The sequence below is a fragment of the Rhinopithecus bieti genome, unplaced genomic scaffold, assembly GCF_001698545.2.
Source record: "Rhinopithecus bieti isolate Rb0 unplaced genomic scaffold, ASM169854v2 scaffold_3040, whole genome shotgun sequence".
NCBI classification, from domain to species: domain Eukaryota; kingdom Metazoa; phylum Chordata; class Mammalia; order Primates; family Cercopithecidae; genus Rhinopithecus; species Rhinopithecus bieti.
In genome coordinates, this window is record NW_016804657.1 from 7,406,489 (window position 1) to 7,433,810 (window position 27,322).

A 27,322-nucleotide genomic window follows, 5' to 3' on the forward strand; every position below is an offset into this window, starting at 1 on the left:
GTTTCCTGCTGCTTGGTAGTGGCCCCCTTTCTGGTTACCACAGTAGCAGTATTCATCGCTTACTGCTTTTTTCCTGAATACACCACCGATACTTACTTGATCGCCACCCCCTTTTTCTAGACTGTAGAAGTGCCTGGGCCGGTTCCTATCATGTGGATATGCTGTGTTCACCCTAGACATTCTTGGGCATTCCCCAGGCTGCAAGCAACAGGCAGCTCATGCCATCCTTTCTCCCCTGTGGATCTTGCTACTTTAAGTCTAGAAGGTCATTTTATCTGCAGATTCTGTGGGCTCCCTACCCTAGTCCTGGTCCTAACCAAAGAAATGTTTGACAGTCACACCCAATGATTTATCATGACTGCTGAGTGCCAGGCACGGTCCTGGGAACTTGCCCTGTGTAACTTAACTCTCATGTCAACTCTGTGACGAAGGTCCAGCTGTCATGCCCCTTTTAGGAAACTGAGGCACAGAGGGGTAAAGTAACTTTCCTTAAGGGTGGCAGAAGCACATCCCATCCCCAAGGCACGACTCCCACAGGGAGTTTTTACCACCCACTTCTAGCATGGGGTTTTTTGGTACCTTTATTTTTCTTTTTCAAGTCAGAAAGTCAATTGAAATTACAGATGAATCCAAATGGGAAGACGTGCCCACTGGGCCCTGGAATGGGGGAGGAAGGAGGAAATTGTCTGTGGTTGCAGCAGTGGACTGGCCCTTGCTGGCTAGGGTCGGTGTGGACCGGCTGCTGACCCAGCTTTGTCTCTCCGCAGTGCTGGCCGACTCCCTGCACGTGGGCCCCAGCGCGCGGCCCCCGCCGAGCCTGAGCCTGCGGGAGGGGGAGCCCTTCGAGCTGCGCTGCACCGCAGCCTCCGCCTCGCCACTGCACACGCACCTGGCGCTGCTGTGGGAGCTGCACCGCGGCCCGGCCCGGCGGAATGTGCTCGCCCTGACCCACGAGGGCAGGTTCCACCCGGGCCTGGGGTATGAGCAGCGCTACCACAGTGGGGACGTGCGCCTGGACACCGTGGGCAGTGACGCCTACCGCCTCTCCGTGTCCCGGGCTCTGTCGGCCGACCAGGGCTCCTACAGGTGTATCGTCAGCGAGTGGATCGCCGAGCAGGGCAACTGGCAGGAAATCCAAGAAAAGGCCGTGGAAGTTGCCACCGTGGTGATCCAGCCGACAGGTGAGCTGGAAACGATGCATTATAGGTGCTGTTATTTTGTGACTAATGATAGCGATATAAAGAACTGGGCCAGGGAGCCCCATGGCCTTCTGACAACTGTTTCTGCTTCCCATGTGAGGCCGTATTTTTTTTTTTTTTTTTTTTTAGACGGAGTCTCGCTCTGTCACTCAGGCTGGAGTGCTGTGGCCGGATCTCAGCTCACTGCAAGCTCCGCCTCCCGGGTTCACGCCATTCTCCTGCCTCAGCCTCCCGAGTAGCTGGGACTACAGGCGCCGCCACGTCGCCCGGCTAGTTTTTTGTAGTTTTAGTAGAGACGGGGTTTCACTGTGTTCGCCAAGATGGTCTCGATCTCCTGACCTCGTGATCCGCCCGTCTCGGCCTCCCAAAGTGCTGGGATTACAGGCTTGAGCCACCGCGCCCGGCCCGAGGCCTTATTTTTAGGGGAGAAGGGAGTAGGGTGTTGAGAGGCTGGAGGTGTGTATGGGGGTGCATTTGTTTTGTGCTGAGGATGCCTGTTGTTTTGCTTCGCAGCTGTTTTTATCTAAATTCATGTCCATGGAAAACCACAGCCTGCACATAACAGGAAGGCAGATCTTTCATTCAGAGTTTAGGTGCTGCAGTCCCTCAGCCAGATTAGGTGGGGCTTGGTGTTCAGTGGGGCTTTGGGGTGAAGGTGCCACACCCTGCCCCGTAAGCTTTATCGGGTTTGGTGTTTCCTGAGTCCTTGGACCTGCGTTTCTCTGCAGCTGTTGGGGTGTGTGCCTGGCTCATCCCAAAACCTTTCATCTAACTTGTATCCTCTAGGCCTCCCTTTCGGTCCCCTCAAATGTGCCTTTCCTGGTAGTGGGAGGAGCTCTCTAGAGCAGGGCCACTTGCTTTCCTGTGTCATACAGACCACAGGAGCATCCAGTCCTGGGGTCTATACAGGAAGCCCTTTGTCCTGTCATCTGTGAATCAGCTTTTTTTTTTTTTTTCCAACCCTCTATTGCAGTTATAGAAGTAATTAAGAAAATACAACATGCGTTTTAGAAAACACATAAAAATAAGGCCGGGCGCGGTGGCTCAAGCCTGTAATCCCAGCATTTTGGGAGGCCGAGACGGGCGGATCACGAGGTCAGAAGATCTAAACCATCCTGGCTAACACGGTGAAACCCCGTCTCTACTAAAAAATACAAAAAAACTAGCCAGGCGAGGTGGCGGGCGTCTGTAGTCCCAGCTACTCGGGAGGCTGAGGCAGGAGAATGGCCTAAACCCAGGAGGTGGAGCTTGCAGTGCGCTGAGATCCGGCCACTGCACTCCAGCCTGGGCGACAGAGCAAGACTCCATCTCAAAAAAAAAAAAAAAAAAAAGGAAACACATAAAAATAAAAGGAAAACATGCTATTGTTGACTCATTGTCCAGCCAGCATCAATGGAGAACCTACTGTGTGCTCAGCTCTGTTCTGGGCCCTTAAGTCAGAGGTATTTGAGGCTTGTTCCCATGGACTGTGGAGCCTCAGGCCTCACAGAGACAGTGTATAGAGACCAAGGCAGGGCAATGTCATTGCTCAGGATGAATGGATGTCCTTGGTTTTCTGCGAGTCTGACATCTTCAGATCACAGAGTACTTTGCTGCTGTTGCTGCTGCCTTCTGTTTTTTAAACTGGGAAGACCTTGGTTGTTGGACTCATTTCCTAAGCATGAATGTGAATATGTGGCATCTCTGTTGTTCAGATGGGAAGGAAAGCAGGAAACAATACGCAGGGGGAATATTTTGTCTCTGAAGCTGTATTGTCCTGAGCTCTTTACTCTGCACTTATACCACAGCACAGAACCTGGATTTGGAAAAGTGGGTGGTGTAAAAGCAGGTCTGAAGTTCTTGAGTGACTGTGGCCATCGAGGAAAGGAGCTGCTCGTTACTGGTCAATCTGGGCTCCAGTGGCTGCAGAAATCGCTTTCCAGATGGACTTAGGTTACCTTCCTGATCAGAAGTGATTGCTCTGGAATCTGCCCTAAGAAACCTCTGTATATTAAACTTGCATCAAACAACTCTTTTAATGAGGCAGAAGAGTTAAGAGTTTCAGCTTTGTAGAAAGTTACACTTTTATGAAAGAATATGAATTGTAAAGACTTTTTTTTTTGTTTCAAACACACCATAAGACCTATAATATCTACCTAAGAGACTTGAACACTCTGAACTTATTAGGCAGGTAATATCTGGCTCTCAGATGAAACAGCGTTCATAATCTTTTCGTGCCATGAGACTTTTCGACAGCCTTTTGAAACCTGCAGACCTTTTCTCAGAATTAACATGTTTTAATTCATAAAATATACAAAATGACAAAGGAAAATAATTATATAGAAATAGTTATCAAAATGCTTGTAAAGCAAATTGGTTTTGTAGTAATATTATGCAGCTTTATTAATGCATTGATAATAAGATAGTGGCAGGCTTAACGACAACTGTACTTTCTGAATAGTAATGAGTATACATGATATTTCAGGATGTCTGCAGCAACTGTAATGTCATGAGAAGGTATCTGTGATTTCTATCTGGGGTAGTCCCAGACACAGGCAACACTATACTGGTTTGTTGCTTACTTTCACAGTGGGAGGAGATGCTGTATTTCAGGTGCAGATTAATAAAAGTAAAGATGGAGTTTGTTCCCATCCAAGTTCATAGACTCTCTGAATTCTCTTTGTGGACCCCAGGCTAAGAACCGCCACACTAGGCTCATGGTCCTTCTCTTCTTGTGCACACCTGCACTATCCGTAGCTGGTTGCTTATATATTCTTATCACATTGTTATGATAAATGGCACAGAGTGAAGCTGTGCTACCCATGTGGCAGTGAGCTTCCTCTCCAGCCCCTCCTCCCTGTCATGGGAGTGGTCTGGTTACTGCAAACTTTGTGTCTGATTTATGGATTTAGTTATATTCAGACACAGAGAACCTGCCCCACCACAGGCTTTGTCTGAGGTCCCTTCTTTCATTACAAATACTTAGAACTGGTCCTTTATTTTCCTTTAACCTACTCCATCCTGTCTCCCAGCAGTAAACTCCCAAATCCAGAATGTGTGGGACCTCTGGTTAGTGATGTGACAAGATATTGAGCCACTTGCACAGAGAAAATTACAAAGTGAACTACACAGCTGAAGAGACATCCCTGCCAATATTTTCTGAACCTGAGACTCTGTTTTCTCCATCCATAGAGTCCACAGCTGCTTGTTAAGTACTTCTTCACTGACCCGACTCCCTCCTGAGTCGTCTTTTACTTCCAGTAGCTGAAGTCCTGGCAGAGGTGACTCCAGCAGGATTCCAGGGTTTCTGGCCCCAAGCTTTGAGTGTAGAATGGTTCAAACTGCAGAGCCTGGCTCAGGGCAGCAGTTTCCATACTTAGTCCTCTCAAATGATACCCTCAGGTTACTTTTGGCCCCTTTAAAGAGGTGAGGGAGAGAAAGAATAAGGACACTAGGTGGAAGGAGAAAATGAACTTTTAAATTCCCTTTTCTAATACTGTGCCCACCTCATTTTCTGTCTTCTGTCTAGATGGATCTTGAACTTGACTTGAAATATTTGTTTGAAATATTGTCAGGCTTTGGACATATTCATATGAAAGTAATTTACGCCGAAGAGCACGGGCTTTGGAGTTGGTCTTTTCTGACTTGGGTCCCTGAGCTTACTGGGGCCAGCGCCATGCTGTTGATGCCAGTGACTTGCTAGAAGGCCAGGCCCGTGCCTCTGCTTGAATCCCCTGGGAGGTGCTTGGTACTTGTCATCTAAGTAATTGTTCCCGGGCATTTCACAAGTTGATGTTTTTCTACTCAGATTACAGATGCTCTTTTAAAATCTTCTGAATCGAATAAAATGTTTCCACGTGAAAGCTTTGACAGGGGAATGCTGGAACTAGATCTGTCTTGAATCTGTGACACTAAATACTTCAGTACTTCATCTAAATATAGTCTGCTTTTAATTATCCACACTAATGAGAAAGGACAGTAGTGCAGATAATCGAAAAATCATCGTATTTTAGTTTTAGGATATGTTTTATGATTGGCTTTTATGTGGGTATAGCTAAGAAATAAATGATACTGTCAGTACATTACATTTTGAAGACTTGCCTCAAGGAAAATTGTCTGGTTTCACTTTCCTGGCCCTTCTGTTTAGGATTTTTCCCATTTATCCCTTAGACAGTTTCACCCTCACTTCTGCTGCCCCATTCCCTAGCCCCCAGCTAATAATATGTACCAGTCAGAACCACACCTTCCTTTTCTGTAAAATCACCCAAGTTTCATCATGCACATGGAGAATGTATAATTTTAGTTTTGTAGTCTTTTCTTTTTGTTTTTGAGACAGAGTCTCACTCTGTCACCCAGGCTGGAGTGCACTGGCGCGATCTCGGCTCACTGCAAGCTCTGCCTCCCAGGTTCACGCCATTCTCCTGCCTCAGTCTCCCAAGTAGCTGGAACTACAGGTGCCCGCCACCATGCCCAGCTAATTTTTTGTATTTTTTTAGTAGAGACAAGGTTTCACCGTGTTAGCCAGGATGGTCTTGATCTCCTGACCTCGTGATCCACCTGTCTCGGCCTCCCAAAGTGCTGGGATTACAGGCGTGAGCCACCGCGCCCGGCTAGTTTTATAGTCTTCAGTAGACTGCTTATCAAAAGATAGCATAGCAGTGAAGAGCAGAGTTTCTTTTTTTTTTTTAATTTTTTATTGTTATTATTATATTTTAAGTTCTAGGGTACATGTGCATAACGTGCAGGTTGGAGCAGAGTTTCTAAAGGCAGATAGCCTGGATTTGGATTCCGTCTGTGCCACCTATCAGCTGTGTGACCTTGGGCAAGTTACTTAACTTCTCTGTGCTTCAGTTTCCTCATAGTAAAATTAGGATAATAGTAGTACCTACCTCTTAGGATTGTTTTGAGGATTATTATATGTAAAACACTCAAAACACTGCCTGGCATATATAGCAGGTATATATAAATGTTTGTGGCTATCGTTTTATAAAATAAAAGAAATGTGGTATGTTCTGTTAATTTATTCATTAAATAATTCTCAAGCACTTACAACTGTACAAAGCCTTCTAACTTTAATGCTGTAAATAAGAACTTAAAAGGAGATGCTCTAAAGAGGGTGGAGAATAGAAGGGGCAAACATAATCAATTACCTAGATGTATTTGTTTTCCATTTTCAAGTTCTGCGAGCAGCTGTGCCCAAGAATGTGTCTGTGGCTGAAGGAAAGGAACTGGACCTGACCTGTAACATCACAACAGACCGAGCGGATGACGTCCGGCCCGAGGTGACATGGTCCTTCAGCAGGACACCTGACAGCACCCTACCTGGCTCCCGCGTGTTGGCGCGGCTTGACCGTGATTCCCTGGTGCACAGCTCGCCTCACATTGCTTTGAGTCATGTGGATGCACGCTCCTACCATTTATTGGTTCGGGATGTTAGCAAAGAAAACTCCGGCTACTATTTCTGCCATGTGTCCCTGTGGGCACCTGGACACAACAGGAGCTGGCACAAAGTGGCAGAGGCCGTGTCTTCCCCAGCTGGTGTGGGTGTGACCTGGCTAGGTGAGTGGTTTGGGGAATGACTCTTAACCTCTCCAGCTTAACCCCTCCTCGGAGTTATCTGAAGGAGTTATCTCAGGAGGCTCTGCACTTTGCATTATTTTGACATTATTTCTGTTGGTTCATGCATACTTTGGCCCAGATAGATCCCAAGCTGGGGATGAAATAGAATCTGGCAGGCAAGGGAAATGTTTAGATAATGTGGCCTCAGTTGTCTCAATACCCTCATTTGAGAGTATATAGTTTCCTTTTGTTGTCGACATTTGCAGGGTCAGGGCACTGCTGAATGGCTCTTTGAAATGAATCTTTGTTGGAGGGAGAACGCTGCCATTCTTCGTTTGTTTCTCTTAGACTCCTAGGTGCTCCCTGGCAGGAGCTGGTGCTTTTCCAAAGCCCAATGCAGAAAGATAATTCCTTCAGTTATTGGAAAGCGTTTTTTTTTTTTTTTTTTCACGTCACACCCTGGAATCCCACAATATATCTTTATATACCAGTTACAACTAAAGGGCCCGCCTGCTTCTGTTGGCTTGTTTTGTGGATGCTCTCACCCCGGATATAATTTCCCCAGTGGAAGAGCAGCGTGGCTCTCAAATGTTGACCACCTTGCCACCCATTTTATAACAACCCACTGTATATGTGAAGATCTTTGGCATGTCCTCTTATTTTATACTAAGCTCCCCTTCCCCTACCTCTTTTTTCCCTAAATGTTTGCCCTCTCGGCAAAATGTACACTAACTTTTCCTAATTTTTGTTATGTCTTATAATTGCAAGTAATCAAAGGAGGGATGAGGTCAAGCTGGGTGTGGAAAGCTTCGCTCCCCACCTCCATTATTACAGAGATGGGACAGGCCTACCATCGCATTCTCCCCTGTTTTGCTGTCTCTACTGTCCATGAGTGCCTGAGCCCTGATGAAGGCATTTGGCATTTCTCTGATTATTAGCAGGCAAAACAGATCTTTAAAGGCCAGGAAACCATTTCCTCCTTTCTCTGATCCTTCTGCTATGACCTTCACCTCATACTTATCTCTTCCTTATCTCTGCATGGAAATCTTCTTTTGGGTTAGTGGCATATTCACTCTCTTTTTTCTCCCCGCTAATAAGCCTTTATTTGGCAAAGATGGGGAGTTGGCCAGTGGAGACAGAGGGGGCAGGGAGAAGAGCAATGAGAGTAAGCAGAAGGGACAATCCGATTCTGATGGAGACGAGGCAGGGTGTTCATCAGCCCTGTTAGCAAAGTGATCCTTTGATATCTGAAAAGAAAGAAGCGGGGTTTATCTGGTGAGCTTTTTATTCCTGCCGTCTGAACCCCGTGCAAGAGAGTCACTATGAAGTACTGAACTGGAACAATGTTGGCCCAGCTAGAACTCTCCTTAGCAACCTTCAAAATAAAACAGATGTTGTCAGCACCAAAAGAAGATTTTTCATCTCTGGAGCTGAATTTGTCTCACAGCTCTGATCCTTGGTGTATTGTATGGTGCTGTCAAATCCCAGCACTGGCTCTCCGTACCGGCTTCCCCTTCAACTTCTGAATCCCAGCTCGAGGACTTTTTTTTTTTTTTTTTCATTGAAAGTGCCGCTTGCACTCCAATTTGAGGCTTCTTTGAAGTACTTGTGCATTGATCCCGGCATACCCGGGGGGAAATGCAGGGACTGTCAGACAACAGGAGGGGAGCTCTGGGAGAAATGGGCTTCTTTAACTGGAAGGGATTTGTTGGTAGCTGTGTTCTCCAGAGAGTGAAAAGAAATAAAGAGACTAAATTGTGGAAGAGGCTCAGTTATTATCCAAAGGATCCTGTCATTTGTTTTCCTATGGAGTGCCACTACCATTGTGAAAGTCATCAGTGTGCTTTTCCCTGACTGATGCTAACAGATATAGAACCTGCACCTTCCCCGGTGCTTTGCACGTAATAAGCACTCAATAAATATTAGCTGAGTGGGTAAATAAACTAGTACCCACACGTGAATTTTGTTAAAATTTGTGCATAGGAAAGCAGTAATGTTCAACTCCTAGGATATTCAGAGATATTTGCCCCTGAGTAAACCTAACGAAAGTGTGAGTGGTATGAAAAACGATTGCATTCTTCTTTTGTGTTCCTCTTAAATCTTCTCCTCCTTCCCTGTGCCTATGACTCAGACCACTACAGCTGCTTGGACACTTGTCAGGAGCGGGTAGGGCATGAGCACAGCAGCAGGTCCTTCTCAAAGAATTCCCTGCTGGACTCGGTCCAGAAGCCAGTGAGCCTGGCCTGACACTCCATGGTTGTCTCTAGATACGTAACGTGCACATATATGCATATGGATACCGTACCACATACAACTTGGGATGAATATAAGGTAATTGAGAAGTGACCAAAAAAGATGGACAACCTGCCAAGCACTCTGTTTATATAGGTGGTCTTAGGTCGTGTAACTCTGGAATGTTGTCACAGAAAAGTTCTTGAGAGAGCTGGTTCGCTACACAGGTAAGATGCAAAACTCAGTTTTGCCACTTGGCAGATTAAAATGAGTAATTACCATTTATTGAGTTTCTACTGTGTGCCAGGCACTGGACTAAGGACCTTATATGCATTAGATGTTCAATGTGAAAATATTTTTGGCCTTGGGACTCAGCTTCACTCCTGAAACTCCAGAGCATAGTCCTAAGAGTCCAAGGGTAGTTCTTGGCTTCATTTGCTTGGGGCTTGTGTACTGAGCTAGATGAGGGGGTTGAAGCTGATTGGGGTCTTCTAAAATTCTACTGTGCTAAGCAGGAAGAGAGGGCGATGACGTGAATGGGTCTGGCAAGTCCAGAGCACTTGCAGCCATTGAGAGGATCATGGTAATTTTTTAGAGGGTGAGAAAAAACCTCTTTTACTTAGAATGTATGTCCTACTTTGAAGGGAAAGAAAAAAGATTTAAGTTGGCTTGCAAAATGAAGTACAATTTAAAGCAGGAAACATAAAAATAAAATCAAGATCAAAAGGGTAAAAGAAGAATAGATAGTGCAAGGTGATTGGTATGAATTAGTTATTATATTTGAGCACTGAAATTGCCTCTGAAGTTCTGAAGAGTTGAGACAAAAAAAAAAGATGTGATTATACAGTTCTCCTCTGAGGAAGGAAAACATAAACTCTCTCAGAGAGACAAACTTTCTCTTGGCACTGAATTTATCATGTGCTCTTTCATTTTGGGGCATTGGAAAACATAATGGACAGGGCTTTCAACTGTTCTTTTACAAAAGGCCCTAAATGATTGTTTAAATGGATGTTTCTTATATCCACCCTCTATAAAAGCTGAGGACATAAATCTTAAGTGTGTGAAGGGTTTCTGTAAGAAGCTGAATTACTGTGGCGACAAATGATGCTTTGTGTTGATCCAATTTAGTATATGTCTAAAACAGAGAACCTAGCAGAATGGCTAGTTAATCTGCACATTAAGCCATCTCCTTCTGCTATCAGATGTCTTAAATGAGCCTTTGGCAAGAGTTGGATACTAATCAGTTCATGGTTGAGCTCTCTGCCCGAAGTACCAGACTTCTGTGGTGTTAATTGGAAGGGGTTCCACAGGCTTTGGAAATAAGAGCTGGAGGAGGCAGGGTTGAGTTCTGCTGTTCAGTCTTAAGAACCTGATTTGCATTCTTCCCCACTAAAGGACTGGCCCCTCTTCAGCAGTGCGCCAGCAAGGAAGGTAATTATTTTCTTTAAAAGGAGCTGTTAATCTGCTAAGTACTTGGTAGAAACTTTAGAGTTCTGGGCCATTTATAGGAGATAAGATATAGACCTGTAGGTTTTTTAAGGATAACTATTATCGGCTGTCTGTCCAGGATTATTCTGGAAGGCAGGAGAGCACGTGGCCAAGTGTTGGAGTCAGGAGACCTGTGTTAGTCCTCCTTCACCACCTTCTAGGGATGTTGCCTTGGGTGTGTCGATGAACATTTCCAAGTAAGTTTTGGTTTCCTGGTTTAATATGAAAATGCATATAAAGCGCTTAGTACGGTGCCTGGCTCTTAAATGCTCACTGCATTTTCTTGGTGGTGGCGATGATGATTTGTTCGTGTTTGAGGGTCTTCCCCACCAAGTTCTTAACCAGTTAAGACCTAAGAGTTTGTCTTAGGGCACGGAGGAGCCCAGCGTAGAGGACTAGGAACATGTGTGTCCTAAAAGCAGCTGCTCCCAAGAGGAGCTAAAGAAAGGTGTTGAGCTGACCACATCCAGCCCTTTTCCTCCCCCTCAAGGCTGGTAATTCACTTTTCCTTCTCTGGAAGGAGGAAGGAGCAAATGAGGATGAAGAAAGAAAAAGCTTCATGAGTATGCCTCTTCAGTTTCTTTTTATTATCTTTTTTTTTTGAGACGGAGTCTTGCTCTGTCGCCCAGGCTGGAGTGCAGTGATGCAATCTTGGCTCACTGCAACCTCTGCCTCCCGGGTTCAAGCGATTCTCCTGCCCTAGCCTCCTGAGTAGCTGGGACTACAGGCGCCCACCACCACACCTGGCTAATTTTTTTTTTTTTTTTTTTTTTTTTTCAGTAGAGATGGGGTTTCACCGTGTTGGCCAGGCTGGTCTCAAACTCCTGACTTCAGGTGATCTGCCCACCTCAGCCTCCCAAGAGTGCTGGGATTACAGGTGTGAGCCACCGTGCCTGGCCCTTCATGAGTATTTCTTTGGGTGCAGGGCATAGATGTTGCATTCAAATAATGTTATTTTTATTGCTCTGAAATGGCTAGTGCTCCATACATCCTCATAATGGTTCTGCCACAGTAAGGTAACGAGTCCCCCCTCCCACCCTCTCCCAACAATAGCTCCTTATTTGTAGCCTTCACTCATTAAATGTTGGTGAATATTTAATTGTTATACAAATAATGATCGTAGTGTCATTTTGACAATTGGTCAATATGCTTTAGCTGCCTCTAAAGTACCTACCCAATTCAAAATAATAAAACCCTGTCATTAGCAGAGGCTGAGTACTCCTTCTGTTTCTTTTAACTGGTGCATGCAGCCATTCCTGTAATTAGCTGTGCCAAGTTAACTAAGTTTCAGAGTGGGTATTAGAACATGGTCCTGTTGTACACAGTTCAGGATTAGTGCTTCAGCTGTTGTTATCACTCTTGTCTTCCGGGACGTAGCAGGCTTTGAGAAAGATTAATAACCTGGGTGTGTAAGGAGGTTGCACAATTTGATCATACTAGGAGCCAGGCCATGGAGCCAAAGCCTGTCCTGTAATTCTGCTCTCACACACTCTGCAAGGCCTTAGTCTTCTAACTTAGCTCCTCTGGGCTTCATTTTGCTTTTGTTTGTTTTCAATTGGAAGTGTACGTGAAAATAGGACCGATTTTATAAGGTTGTTATGGAGATTAACTGAAAACACAAGGAAAGTATATAGCTTGGTGCCTGGCATATAGAAAGCCCTTGATAAAAGCTCGTTGTTTAGCATTATTATCGTAAAATGGGGATAATACTACCTTCCTTACAAAATTGTCATGAGGGTAAAAGGAGGTATTTTGTATGAAAATCTCTAGATCAGGCTCCTGCACATAGTAGGCACACAATACTTGTTTTTACAAATTAGCCAGTGATTCTGAAAGCTTTTCATTGTTTTGAAAGTTGTGACAAAGGAGTTTAATGAGCCATTATTTTTAAAGCCTTTCTTTTGGGGAGGGTCACTCTTTTGGAGTCTGTGTGTTGCTTGAGAGATGGCGTGGTCATGAGCAGACACCTTCCTGGCATCCAGATTAGGGAGCAGATCCCTGCTTCTCAGAACGTCAGTGATGCCGCACTTGGACTGGCCTCAGTATTCTGTGAGAGGGCTTACAATGTGTGTTGTTGTTTGTTTTAACTTTCAAAATAGAAATTTACAAATATTCACAGGGAAGAAATAACCACCAACTTCAACAATAATCAATATTTTGCTGATCTTATTTTATCTCTCTTCCCTATTCCAGACACCAGACACACACAGACACACACACACACACAAACACACACTGTTTTCTTCTGGAAGAGTATAAAGTATATCCCAGACATCATGTCATTTCACTGTTCAACACTTTAGTATGCATCTTTAATGATAAGCAGTTTTTAAACATAACCACCATTGCATTCGTAGCTGATTTCTTGATGAGATCAAGCAGAATGTAGCAGTAATCAGTGGTGAAATGCTTGTGCCCAAAATGAACATTTTAATGCAAAATATTAAATTTAGTTCAATTCAGCCAGTATGTTAGTATTTTTTATGTACAAGGCACTGCATGCACATCACGTACAGAGAATCAAGGTGGCAATCCCTGGCCCTGGGAAGAGTCCTGTGGAAGGCCCCTAAGACATACATACAAATAACCAAAGTTCAAGGCAGGATTCGCATAAAATCCTTAGAGAGCTGGGAGCTTGGCAGGTGGTGGGATTTGTTGAATATGAAGTAGGAGTGTGACATGCGAGTTCAAAGGAGGCATTCTTCGTTGAGTGGGAGAGGATCCACAGAAGAGGTGTGTACATGACAGGCGTTGAAGAAGGGCACAATCTCTGCAAACCATTTTTAAAATTGTAAAACAGTGTTAAAGGACAATCTCTGTCCATGCACCAAAACAAAAAAGAAATCAGAACCCACTCCTACTCCTACCATTCTGACATGGTAGAATCATATCTTCTCCAGGAGTGTAAGTCTAAAGTTGACCTACAAGGCTGGCGGATAGTTCAAATGAACCTGCCCCTGATAAGTTCACAAGCCAAAAATCCACTTGTTTTTGTTTGCTTTTGCATTAAAACTGAGACCTCCTTTTCTGAGGCCTAAGGTTAGTTTTAAGAGAGAATGAAGAGACCAACTGTTGAGGTCAATGAAGAGATTGTTCTTTCCTTGCAAGCTGGAATTCCTATAGCGAGATGCACACATTGTGCAAGTCCCCCATACTCTCATTCCGCTATGTTTGGATACGTAGGATTCAAACAGATTCATTTCAGGGTGGAGAATGGAGTAGAATGAAAGAATCTCTTCAGTCATTATTTGAACTGCTTACTGAGCAGGTGGCCCAGGTGCTGAGGCAGACAGAACAGCAGGAAGGAAGGCAGAGAAACTGGAAGCATAGGATTAGCTAAGGAATGGTGAGAGGTGCTATCTGAGGGGAGCTGAGAAGGCAGTGGTTGCTGCGGCTGGGTGCATGCAGTGGAGGGCCTTGAAGCCAGGCTGGGGAGCATTTTCTTAACTCAGGAGGTGAGGGAAGAAGCCATGGGAGGCTTATAGAGCAGAGGCCCAAGCAGTCATGTCAGTCATGTCAGGTGGCATTGGGAGGTTGTTATAGTCTTGGCTAGAGGGAGTGAGGGCCAGGGTGAAGGGGTTCTTCATGAGGTTTTTGCTTCTATTTGCAAATATTCATGAAGTGTCTACTCTGCATCAGGCCTGGGAACAAAGAAATGGAAGAGACACTGAGGAGGTAGAATGTGCGAGACTCAGGAACCCTCAGAGTGGAGAGGTGGAATGGAAGGAAGAGCGTTGAAGACGGCACACCTTTAACACTGAGCGACCTTGAGAATGAATGGCAGGAATGTGGTAGCAGGAATGGTTGTTGAAAAGTTTGGAGGTGGGGCTGGCTGTGTTTGGAGCAAGGTTTTAGCCCTCTCTCTCTTTCTCTCACTTGCTTGCTGTATGTGTGTGTGTTTGTGTGTTTGCAGAGGCAGATGTGGAGTGAGGTGAATTTGGTTGTGAGTGTACTGCAGTCAAGATGCCATGGATGCCCAGTCAGATGCCCAGACCTCAGCTGAGGCCAGCGTTTGGGTCTGGAGGCTAAGGAAGAGCTGGGTTTTCGTGTCTGGGGGAGTGAGCTTTGCGGTGTGAGCAGGCCAGGGAGTGGGAGGAGAGAGAGAGCTGCCCAGGTGGTTGGTACAGGAGCTAGTTTTGACCCATTTTCTGTGTGTTCTGTGATCTGACCACTAATAGGTGAGTCAAGTCACTCGAACGTGTTTTTTTCATTGACAGATTAAAATTATATGTGTTTATGGTGTATCACATGGTGTTTTGAAATATGTATACATTGTTGAATGGCTACATCAAGCTAATTAACATATCCATTACCTCATATACTTACAATTTTTTGTGCTGAGAATGTTGAAGATCTATTCTCTTAGCAGTTTCCAAGTATACAATAAATGGTTATTAACTATAGTCACAATGTTGTACAATAGATTTCTGGAACTTATTCCTCCAGTCTAACTGAAATTTTGCGTCCTTTGCCTAGCATTCTCCCTTCCCCATCCCCCAGCCTCTGGTAATCACCATTTTACTCTCTGTTTCTATGAGTTCAGCTTTTTGAGCTCCCACATATGAGTGACATTATGTGGTATTTGTCTTTCTGTGCCTGGCTTATTTCACTTAACACTGTCCTCCAGGTTCATCCGTTTTGTTGCAAATGGCAGGATTTTGTTCTTTTTTTTTATGGTTGAGTAGTAGTCTATTGTGTATATATACCACATTTTTTTAATCCATTCATCTGTTGATGGACACGGATTGTTTCCATATCTTGGCCCTTGTGAATAATGCTGCAATGAGCATCTCTTGTCTTTCATCATCATTTTGACAGCCTTTGAAAAGGTGCCACTTTGAAAGAATCTGCACGGGGGTGGAAGTAAACCATGAAGGATCAAAGGGTCTGTCACCTGTGAGGAGACAGAAGAGGAGTCCCCACAGGCAACTTCATGGTGTTTTGGATCACACTGGTCAGTGAGGCTGAGGCGACGGCCTGCGGGGAGTTGTCTTCTGGGTCAGATTCCCTGTGGCAGTAACTTAGTGTCATGGCAGCACTGCACTCAGCGTTCCTAAAAATCATATGTCAGTCAGTGGAACTTAGAAAATACAAAGTTTAGAAGACAATAGGTTTGGTTCATCTGTGAGTTAAGGATGTACTTGAAAGGTGGGAGAAGATAGGGCTTGATAGGGCTTCATTCCCATCTGCCACTTTTGAGCTGTGTGGGCAAGTCACTAACTTATTTAAAGCTCTCGGGCCGGGTGTGGTGGCTCATGCCTGTAATCCCAGCACTTTGGGAGGCCGAGGCGGGCGGATCACGAGGTCAGGAGATCGAGACCATCCTGGCGAACAGGGTGAAACCCCGTCTCTACTGAAAATACAAAAAAATTAGCCGGGCGTGGTGGCGGGCGCCTGTAGTCCCAGCTTCTAGGGAGGCTGAGGCAGGTGAATGCCGTTAACCTGGGAGGCAGTGGAGCTTACAGTGAGCGGAGATTGTGCCACTGCACTCCAGTCTGGGCGACAGAGCCAGACTCCGTCTCCAAAAAAAAAAAAAAAGAAAGAAAAAAAAGCTCTCCCCTCAGAAATGGGAACTGCGAATAATAATCACAAATATATACACGTGTCTGTGTATATGAATATGTGTGTACCTGCATACACACACACACCAGGCATCAGTCTAGGCATTTTAAGTACAGTATACTTTAACTTTTTTTTTTTTTTTTTTTTTTTTTTTTTTCAGACGGAGTCTCGCTCTGTCGCCCAGGCTGGAGTGCAGTGGCCGGATCTCAGCTCACTGCAAGCTCCGCCTCCCGGGTTTACGCCATTCTCCTGCCTCAGCCTCCCGAGTAGCTGGGACTACAGGCGCTGCCACCTGGCCCGGCTAGTTTTTTGTATTTTTTAGTAGAGACAGGGTTTCACCGTGTTAGCCAGGAGGGTCTCGATCTCCTGACCTCGTGATCCGCCCGTCTCGGCCTCCCAAAGTGCTGGGATTACAGGCTTGAGCCACCGCGCCTGGCCTATTTTAACTCTTAACCCTCACAATAACATTACGAGCTAGTAACTATCATCCCCATTTTCATGGGTGAGGCACCAGAGATCTGCGTAATCTACCCAAGGTCAATAGCAAGTAAATGGCAGAACCAGGATTTGAACACAGTCTGACTCCAGACCTCATCTCCTCACCACTGTTCTCTGCTGCCTCACAGTTCGCTGTGCAGGGTTATGGTTCTCCAGTCTCCACACAGTCTCATGCCACACAGGAAGAGTCTTATGCGTTGTGCTTGAAATGGACTTGAGGCTCCATGTAACAGCCACTGCTGGCTGCTGCCTGCAGATAATTAATGTTCAGTGTTCTGGGGCAGTCTTGCTCTGTGCACAGCTGGTGCAAATCTGCCCTTTCCACATGAGATGGACTTAGTTGTCCTGCTCTACACCCACATTACTGCATCCAGAATTTGACATGAAAGTTTAGTTGTGGAGTAATTTGAGCATTCCTTATCTTTTGCATATGATGGTGTAAACACAGTTGGGTGGTGTGTGTCCTTCGGTCAGTTTTTGCTAGGATGATGTGTGGTGTGTTAGCACCATGCCCAGGAGCAGGATGTCCCCTAGCAGTGTGACAGCACACGAGCCTGTAAATTGAGCAGTCAGGATGGCCGCTGGATTCCTCTCTAGCCCTGGCAGTCCCACAGCGTGTGGATTTCTCTGTGGTGTCCATATCACAGTACAATTTGCTCTCATGGGGGTGCAAGCAATTAAATACTTGCGAATATGACATTTGAGGATTTAGGATTTTGAGTTCTTTCCATTTCCTGGACCACTGAATCATTCTTGGAGAAATCATGATGTTATAAATTCCATTAGAAGTGTAAATCACAAGAAAAGTTCCTTGACCTCAGCAGCTTGTAATCTGTATGTCATAAATGAAAACAGTGTTAAATAAAACTAAACTTTGATCAAAGTGATGCAGATAAAGATAGTGTTGATAAATGGAACGTTCTGTTTAGGTAGTATTATTTTTCTCCCAGAAGGCAAAGTGCTATGGAAGAAAAACGTGTAGCTTTTATAGGCCGGGCACGGTGGCTCGTTCCTGTAACCCCAGCACTTTGGGAGGCTGAGGTGGGCAGATCACTTGAGGTCAGGAGTTTGAGACCAGCCTGTCCAACATGGCAAAACCCTGTCTCTACTAAAAAAATACGAAAATGAGCTGGGTGTGGTGGTGTGTGCTTGAATTCCCAGTTATTTGGTTGGCTGAGGCATGAGAAATGCTTGAACCTGGGAGGCAGTTGCAGTGAGCTGAGATGGCGCCACTGCACTCCACATAGGAGACACAGTGAGACTCTGTCCAGAAAAAAAAAAAAAGAAGAAAAATGTAGCCTTTTCTAAAAGCCTGAACATTAAGGCAGTAAACATTTAGTGCCTACTGCATAAAAGGCAGTGTATTTGGAGCTTGAGGATGAGACTGTAAGCAAAGAGTCATTGTGGAGTGGGCTAACTGGCATCCAAGGGTGCATAGATGGCTTATGGGAGCACAGAGGACATTCCTTCTGGGGACCCAGGTGACATTGAAGAATAAGTGGAAGTTTGTAGTGCATCCCGAACAGGTCATCACAGTGGCGTGAGACTGTGTGGAGACTGGAGAACCTCAAGTAATCAGGTGTAGAGGAGCTGGGGGAAAGGAGAGGAAACCACAAGAGGATTCCAACACCAGCTCCTTGGTAGGTGTGGAGGAAGCCTTGGGGCAAAGGAGGACAGAACCATGGAGGTGCAGAAATGGATTAAATTGATGCAATGAACCCCAGAGGAGGGAGGGGTTTTTCTGCCAGTGAAAACAGGACTGTGGCAGAGGAAAGGGAATGCTAGGAGGATGCTAGCTTCCCTCCCATCCTTCCCTGCAGGGTCATGGGGTGCTCACTAGGGCCAGATTCACAGTGACACAGGTGAGTTACATGTGGTAGTAGCAAGAATGTCTGTGGGAGAGTTTGAGGATGGGAGTGCTTATTGACCACTGAACACAGATTCTGCAGAAAAAGGCAGAGGAACAGTAAAATGAGGACAGGAATATGTAGGGGGAATGATGACCTGAGGGCCTTGCATTTGGGGCATGGCCAAGGATGACAGGAAGCTGAGCCACTGTGAGACTGATGGGCCTAGTGTTGGGTGGGGTTTTCCAATACTGCTCCAGTGGGGGCGTTGGAGGTCTGTGGTCTTGCTTGGCATTCCAGAGCAATCTTGGTAGGGGGTGAACACTGACCTTCTTAAGAGGTTCTTCTCAGAAGACCTTAACCTCTTGGGGAAACTGACAGCAGACCCCAGTGTGGTGGAAAGATGAAGACTTTGGCCGAGGACATTGGGCTTCTGCCCTTGGGAGGTGTTCTTGGGGTGGGAGGTATGAGAGGCAGGGTTTCACAGGTTTTGCAAGAACACTGTTACAGGATCCTATCCAATGCAATGACTGATTTCTGTCTCTGTAGTCTGGCAGGAGAAACCTTTAATTGTCCAAACAAAAGCAGTCCTTGTCTCATTCCTTTTGCTAATTCTTGCTACGTTGCTCTAATTATTTTCCTATCCTGGCCTTTCTGTCTCTCTTGTTCAGAACCAGACTACCAGGTGTACCTGAATGCTTCCAAGGTCCCCGGGTTTGCGGATGACCCCACAGAACTGGCATGCCGGGTGGTGGACACGAAGAGTGGGGAGGCGAATGTCCGATTCACGGTTTCGTGGTACTACAGGATGAACCGGCGCAGCGACGATGTGGTGACCAGCGAGCTGCTTGCCATCATGGATGGGGACTGGACGCTGAAATACGGAGAGAGGAGCAAGCAGCGGGCCCAGGATGGAGACTTTATTTTTTCTAAGGAACATACAGACACGTTCAATTTCCGGATCCAAAGGACTACAGAGGAAGACAGAGGCAATTATTACTGTGTCGTGTCTGCCTGGACCAAACAGCGGAACAACAGCTGGGTGAAAAGCAAGGATGTCTTCTCTAAGCCCATTAACATATTTTGGGCATTAGAAGGTAGGAACTTTTTTCTTGTTACTCATTTTTGTTTTGTCTTTGCTTAAGTCATGCCTCTGTGTGTTTTCAGATGCAGTCACCTTCTGCAGGTTATCACTTACACTAGGAATGTATGTCCTGGACATTGATCGCCATGCGACCTGCTACACCTCTTTGGACTCACTATCACCCCTCCTCTATCCCTAAGCCCCAGAGAGGTCCCTCTCCAACTCACTGTCATCAGCCAAGTCTCTTGTTTCCTGAACTTTACCTCTGAATGCTCCTTTTCTCTTTCTTGTGTTAAACCTGATGACTCTGAGGACACTCTTTCCCCTGGAAAAACAGTTACCTCTCTGAGGACAGTTTCCCCCAGAGCCCACCTAAGTGGTGCCCATTTTCTTCTCACACTTCTCATAACTGGGCCTAGAGGTTGAGCAGGTGCCCTCCTTGATCCTCCCTGCAGCTTCCAGGCTGTTTTTGCCCACTCCTAAAAATATCTAGCTTCGAATCTCATGTCATCATCACAGCATACCACCTCTTCTCGTTACTATTGCCTGTTGCCTCCTAGATCCTTCATTCGTTCTTTGAGGATGTTAGTGTTTGTTTCATGGCCACTCTGACACTGCTCCCATCTTGGTAACTTCAGTATCTGTGTAGAGCACTGGGTCACAGTTGGAAGCACCCTAGGAACTTTAAAAAAAAAATGCTGGTGCTTTGTCCCACCAGAAATTCTCCCATCCAAATACTAACCACGCCCGACCCTGCTTAGTTTCCAAGATCAGACGAGATCGGGCGGGTCCCACCAGAAATTCTATTTTAGTTGGTCTGAAGTATACGCATTCTGGGCACTGGAATTTTTAAATGCTCCCATAGTGATTTTCATGTGCAGCCAAGGTGGCGAACTGTAATAGTTAATCCTGTCATTCTCAGTTGCTTGTCCTCCTCTCTCTAGTCATCATGTCCTCTATCCTATTTTGGTCCTACACTCCCGTGCTTATATGCTACATTAGACTGTCTCCCTTCTGATAACTGAAACTCCTCCACAGTCTCAATTTCAAGCATCCTTTTCTCTAAACATATCTCCTGTCTTTCTACACCGCTCCCTCTAGTACTCCAGCAACAATCCCCGAATCCTACTGGGGCCAACAATCTGTTAATCCTACCACCTGACATCGTCCTTCACTCCCATTGTGTCTTCACGTCTCTCTCACTAGGGTGCCCGTTTGTAGTCCAGCATACACCTGGACTGGTGTACATTATGATAGCACCTTCTTTCATTCTCAGAGCTGAGGCTGGGAGGTAGGGGTAAGTTATGTGGTCACCTACTGTTACCTAGCCTAAATTCCCAATCAGTCTTAATCATTCCCTTGCATACACCCCTAGCTCCCTTCCTTTCTCAGTTTGCATTAGACTCTGGCCAAACCACAACCCAGTTCAAAGGCAGCTTTCTGCAGCCTCCCTACCCGTGCCCACAGAGCTAATGTGGTTGGAGAGGAACATTCAAACATGTTGACTGGTCTCCCTTTAAAGTAGTGGTCACTTGTGACAAGTGGGCTCTCAGCACTGCCTGAGAATTATTCTGCATTTCCTTAGTCTGTTTATCTCTCCACTCTCCTAAGTGATTACTGCATACAACTTTCTGTCTCTGCAAACCTCCTCCCACAGCTTCTTTCTCAGCTGTTGGCCCTGCTTCCTGTTCTCCTAAAAGTAGAAATAATCAGGAGAATACTCATTCACGCTGCCCCAGGGCTGAGACCAGGTCACCCGGCATACGACCTGGCAGAGGCCAGCCGCTCTCACTACTTAGACCATGGCTGCTCTGTCTTACGTCTTCAGTAATTCTCTCCCTTCTGGACCTTTCCCATCGGTCCGTCAATGTGCTGTTAGATCCAGGTTTCCTTGGTTTTTTTTTTTTTTTTTTTTTTTTTGAGGTGGAGTCTCGCTCTGTCGCCCAGGCTGGAGTGCAGTGGCCAGATCTCAGCTCCCTGCAAGCTCCGCCTCCCGGGTTCCCGCCATTCTCCTGCCTCAGCCTCCCGAGTAGCTGGGACTACAGGCGCCCGCCACCTCGCCCGGCTAGTTTTTTGTATTTTTAGTAGAGACGGGGTTTCACTGTGTTCGCCAGGATGGTCTCGATCTCCTGACCTTGTGATCCGCCCGTCTCGGCCTCCCAAAGTGCTGGGATTACAGGCTTGAGCCACTGCGCCCGGCCTCCTTGGGTTTTTAAGAGGGAGTGGGGAGTGAGGGTTGTGGTATTTTTTGTTGTTTTAGTTTTGTTTTGTTTTTAGGGACAGGGTCTCACTCTGTTGCCCAGGCTGGAGTGCAGTGGTGTGATTGTAGCTCACTGCAGCCTCGACCTCCTGGGCTCCAGTGATCCTCCCACCTTAGCCTCCTGAGCAGTTGGGACTACAGGTGCTCACCACCACATACAGCTTATTATTATTATTATTATTTTTGAGACAGGGTCTTGCTCTGTTACCCAGGCTGACTTGCAGTGTCATGATCATGGCTTACTGTAGCTTCAGCCTCCTAGGTAGGTTAAAGTTATCCTCCCACCTCAGCCTCCCGAGTAGTTGGAACTAGAGGCACTACAGGCCTTTACCATCATGCCTGGCTATTTTTTTGGGGGGTGGGGGTAGAGACAGGATCTCAGTGTGTTGTTCAGGCTGGTCTTGAACTCCTAGCCTCAAATGATCCTCCTGCCTTGGCTTCCCAAAGTGCTAGGATTACAGGCATGACCCACTGTGCCAGGCCCCCACCTTTTCTATGCTAATCTTGATCTTGCTTCTTCATCCATCTGTCTGTTGCCGGCACCCATTTGTCTACTTATTACTTTTTCCTTTTATAACAGTAGTATTTGATGTATACATACTCAGTGTGTCTGGTTTTTCTCCTTCCATTCTCTCTGGTACCTACTCGAATCAGGCTTTCCCCTCAGCTGCTTGTGGTAAGGTGGCCAGTAATCATCATATTGGAAAATCCTATTGTCAGTTATTTTATTTGACTTAGCAGAATTTGACACAAGTGATTCCCTCCTCTTGGGAGTCCTTTGGTTTTTCCCTTGGCTTGTGGGACACTGCCTTCTCAGGGCGTTTTTCCAACTTTATTAGCTATTTCTCAGCCTCCTTTGCTGGCTTCTATTCATTTTTTGAACCCTGGAACATTAGACTACCTCAGGACATAGTCTTTGGACATAGTCCTTGGACTTGGACTTCTTTTCTATTTAACCTCACCTTCTTGGTGATGTCTCTAATCTCATGAATTTAAATACCACCTAGACACCAGTGACTGCAGATTTACATGTCTACCCCGGACCTCTTTCCAGAACTCCAGACTCAATATTACATTGCGTTCTTGACACTATTTGACTAATGGGCATCTCAAATTTCTGTTCAAAAGGACGCTTCCCATCGCATCTGCCAGCTCTCTTCTCCCAGCCTTCTCCAGCACCATTGTTCTAGTGGCTCAGCCCAAAACCTTCATCCTGGACTCCTCGTTCTTAAAATTGACTTAGAATCTGGTTACTTTTCACACTCTGCCATTTACGGCACCACGCTTGCCTGGATTACATCCCTGGCCTCCCAGCTTGTCTCCTTGCTCTGCCCTAGCACACGGCAGCTGGAACAATCCTGTTAAATATAAGTCAGGTCCTGAAACTCCTCCGGTCTGAATCTTCAAAGCCTCTCCATCTCAGAGCAAAACCCAGAATCCTCTAAGTGGTCTTAGGTGTTCTGTACCAACTGGTCCCATTACCTTCTGGCCTCACCTAGCACCCTCCCCAGCACCCACTCCATCCAGCTACTCTGCCCTTCCAGGCTCCTCAAATATACCAGGTGTGCTCCTGGCTTGTAGCTTTCTGCCTGCTGTTCCATCAGCCTAGAATGCTCTTCCCAAGATAGATAGGACTTGCTCCCTCACTTCCTTCAGGTCCTTTTTATTTATTTTATTTTATTTTTAATTTTAATTTTATTTTTTTTAGAATCATGGGCCTGCTCTCTCACCCAGGCTGGAGTACAGTGGCACCATCATAACTCATTGTTGCCTCAAACTCCTGGGCTGAAGCCTCCCAAGTAGCTGGGACTATAGGCACATGCTCTGTGCCTGGCTAATTATTTAATTTTATTTTTCGAGACACAGGGTCTTGCTATGTTGTCCAGGTTGATCTCAAACTCCTGACCTCATGCAGTCCTCTTGCCTCAGCCTCTCTAATCACTGAGGTTATAGGTGTGAGCCACTACACCCAGCTCAGGTTCTTTTTAAAATGTTGCCTCCTCGGTGAGGATGTCCCTGATCTCTCTATTTACAGTTGCAGCACACACACTTTCCTTCCATATACAAATCCACGCTTTTTCTCTTCCTTGGTTGCTTATTATCTCTTAAACATTTATCGCCATCTAACCATACCATATATTTTGTGTATTTCATTTGTCTTCCTTCACTAGCATATAAAGGGAGGGATTTTTGTATTTATTTATTCACCATTATGTTTCCAGTACCTGCAGTATGGAAGGCTCTCAATAAATACATGTTTAAATTGGTGAATGAATGACCAAACTCACAGGAAAATCAAGAAAGAATGTGGTGGCTCAATGGAAGCTCAGCAGTCAGTGGTTCTGGAGAGAGTTCATAATATATATGTTCTGCTAATCGGTTTGGTAGAACAAGTGTTCCAAAAAATCTAACGTAAAAATCTCATCTTGTAACTGGACGGATTATAGGATTCATCATCTTATTAAAGGATAAAAAGAATGTGTCTAATTCATTTATTCATCCACTCAACAAATATTTAAGTACCTTCCAAGTGCCTGACATTGTGCTACTATAATAGATGAATTCTAATGTGTACCTGTGTAGGCATTGTTGTTTTGACAGAGACACAAGGAGTAATCCGCTTAAACCTAAAGTTAGCGTAGCCATAGACACCTCTCAAAATGTTTAAATAGCATTTCTGAAATTAAAGTGTAAACCAAGTGGAAATTATTAGATCTGCAAATATATACGCTACAGTCATTTTAGCAATAAATCTGTAATGTCACTATCATATGATTAAACAGAGAGAACTCATTTCTCCCTTGCTATATTCCTCCCTGCAGGCTGGCTTAGCTACGGGCACGTTCCCTGCATTTAGCAGACCCCTGGGGAGGAGAGGCAAATTGTATGGCCAGGAGCCTGGCTTGGAGGTCATGGTGTTGTGTTCAACCATGTCTTTCCCACCTTGCTAGAAGTGCCCTCTGCCTTGCATCTTTTGGAGCACCAATAGTGGGTTACCAAACTCTTCCTGGTGAAACTTCTTAAGGACTTAAAAATCCTTAAAACTGGTTCTCACCATAATTTCCTCTCTCCTGACACCCACTGATTAATTTCAGACTGTTAACTTCCAATGGGGTGGTTTTAGCCTGCTTATAGATACACATGATTTTCTTTCTGAGTTTCCCGATTTTCATAGGTGCTTTTGTGTGGAAATTTGCAAGTAAATTTCTATTTCTTGGTTATTTTGCTTTTAGTTGCATTTTTATTTTAACTGATCTTGTTGGAAATCATATCCTTCTGGTCCTTCATTCCAGATTCTGTGCTTGTGGTGAAGGCGAGGCAGCCAAAGCCTTTCTTTGCTGCAGGAAATACATTTGAGATGACTTGCAAAGTATCTTCCAAGAATATTAAGTCGCCACGCTACTCTGTTCTCATCACGGCTGAGAAGCCTGTCGGCGACCTCTCCAGTCCCAATGAAACGAAGTACATCATCTCTCTGGACCAGGATTCTGTGGTGAAGCTGGAGAATTGGACAGACGCATCACGGGTGGATGGCGTTGTTTTAGAAAAAGTGCGGGAGGATGAGTTCCGCTATCGAATGTACCAGACTCAGGTCTCAGACGCAGGGTTGTACCGCTGCATGGTGACAGCCTGGTCTCCTGTCAGAGGCAGCCTTTGGCGAGAAGCAGCAACCAGTCTCTCCAATCCTATTGAGATAGACTTCCAAACCTCAGGTGAGCAGGGAGTCCTGTTGAATCCTAGATGGAGCTAGAAGAGACTCTAGGGTTTTGATCAGATGCCCTCATTTTTAAAAACAGCTTTGTTAAGATGCAATTCATATGCCATACAATTACCTGTTTAAAGTGCATAAGTCAGTGACTTTTCACATATTCACAAAGTTGTGTGATCATCACCACAACCAGTTTTAGAACATTTTCATGACCCCAAAAGAAACCTGGACCCCTCAGCCAATATCCTCCATTCACACTCCATTCCCCACCTCCCATTCTGCAACAACCATGATCTACTTTCTGTCTCTAGACATTTTGCCTATTAAGGACATTTCACATAAATGGAATATAATATGTGGCCTTTGTATCTGGCTTCTTTTTTGGAGCAAAATGTTTTCAAGGGTCATCCATATTGTAGCATGTATCGGTGCTTTGTTCATTTTTATGACTGAATAAGATTCCATTGTATGCATGTGCCACATTTTGTTTATCCATTCATCAGTTGATGGACATTTGGGTGTTTCCAGTTCTTGGCTATTATAAATAATGCTGCTGTGGACATTCATGTACAAGTTTTTGGATGAGTGTATGTTTTCATTTCTGCTTTCATTTTAAGAAAAGGAACTGAAGCTCAGCTACTTCAGATACTTTAGGGAACATGGTGGTGTATAAAGAAAGAGAGGAGGGAATCGAGCCTCCCAAGGTGTTAAATGACTTGCCAAAAGTGGAAGATTTTTAACAGCCTTTGTCTGTGTATGTGAGTGTTTCAGTAGGAAGATGATTTGAAAGTATTTCAACCCCAATCTTATTTAGAATATCAATGCAAAGGATTATCATTTGTGAGTTTAAGACTAAATGTTTTCACTAACTCTGCCCTGGGTTCCTGGGTTTTAGTTAGAAATTTGTGAATGTATATATTGATACTCCTCTGTAAAAATTCAGGTATCAATTGAATACCCTTGTCAAAAATCATTTAATCATAAATGTAAGGTTTATTTCTAGACTGTCAATTCTATTTCAGTGATCTAGATTTCTCTTCCTATACCAGTATCACATTGTTTGATTACTGTAGCTTTGTAGTTAGTTTTGAAATCAAGAAGTTGGAGACTTCCAATTTTGTTCTTTTTCAAGATTGTTTTGGCTGTTTTGGATACCTTGCACTTGCATGTGACTTTTAGGATCAGCCCGTTAATTTCCACAGTCCAGGCATCTGGGACTTTGATGAGGATTGTGTTAAATCTGTAGATCAATTTGGAAAGCATTGCCATTTAACAATATTGTTTTTCATTTGATAAACATGGGATATCTTTCCATTTATTTAGGTATTAAATTTTTTCCATGGTGTTTTGTAGTTTTCAGTGTACAAATCATGTTTCTTTTGTTAAATTTATCCTAGGTATTTTATTCTTTTTGATGCTATTGTAAATACAATTGCTTTCTTAATTTACTTTTCTGCTTATTTATTCATTGCAGTTTTATAGAAGTACAACTGGCTTTTGTATATTGATCTTGAATCCTGTGACTTTGCTGAACTTGTTTATTAATTCTAATTATTTCTAAAGTTTGGGGACTCGTTACAATTTTAAAAATCCAAGATTATGTCATCTGTGAATAGAACTAGTTTTAGTTCTCCCTTCCAAACTGAATATCTTCTATTTCTTTTTCTTGAGTAATTGCTCAGCCAGAACCTCCAATACAGTGTTGAATAGAAGTAGCACAAGTGGACATTCTTGTCTTGTTTCTGATCGTAGGGGGAAAGTGTTCAGTCTCATTCACCTTTAAGTATCGTGTTCACTGTGGGATTTTCATAGATGCCCTTTATCAGAATGAGGAAGTTTCCTTCTACTCCTAGTGTGTTTCCTTCCATTCTTAGTTTTTTTTTCATTCCTAGTTTGTTGAGTATT

General features: G+C 44.8%; 1 protein-coding gene across 1 annotated transcript in view; it reads left to right on the forward strand.

Moving 5' to 3' along the window:
- Positions 1-27,322, forward strand: part of PTGFRN (prostaglandin F2 receptor inhibitor) — a 67,100-nt gene that overhangs the window by 25,558 nt on the left and 14,220 nt on the right. The window contains exons 3-6 of the mRNA XM_017869587.1: positions 768-1,181; positions 6,357-6,737; positions 19,036-19,461; positions 25,002-25,421. Of these exons, the coding sequence (XP_017725076.1) occupies positions 768-1,181; positions 6,357-6,737; positions 19,036-19,461; positions 25,002-25,421 (1,641 nt within the window). The remainder of the gene's footprint in view (positions 1-767; positions 1,182-6,356; positions 6,738-19,035; positions 19,462-25,001; positions 25,422-27,322) is intronic.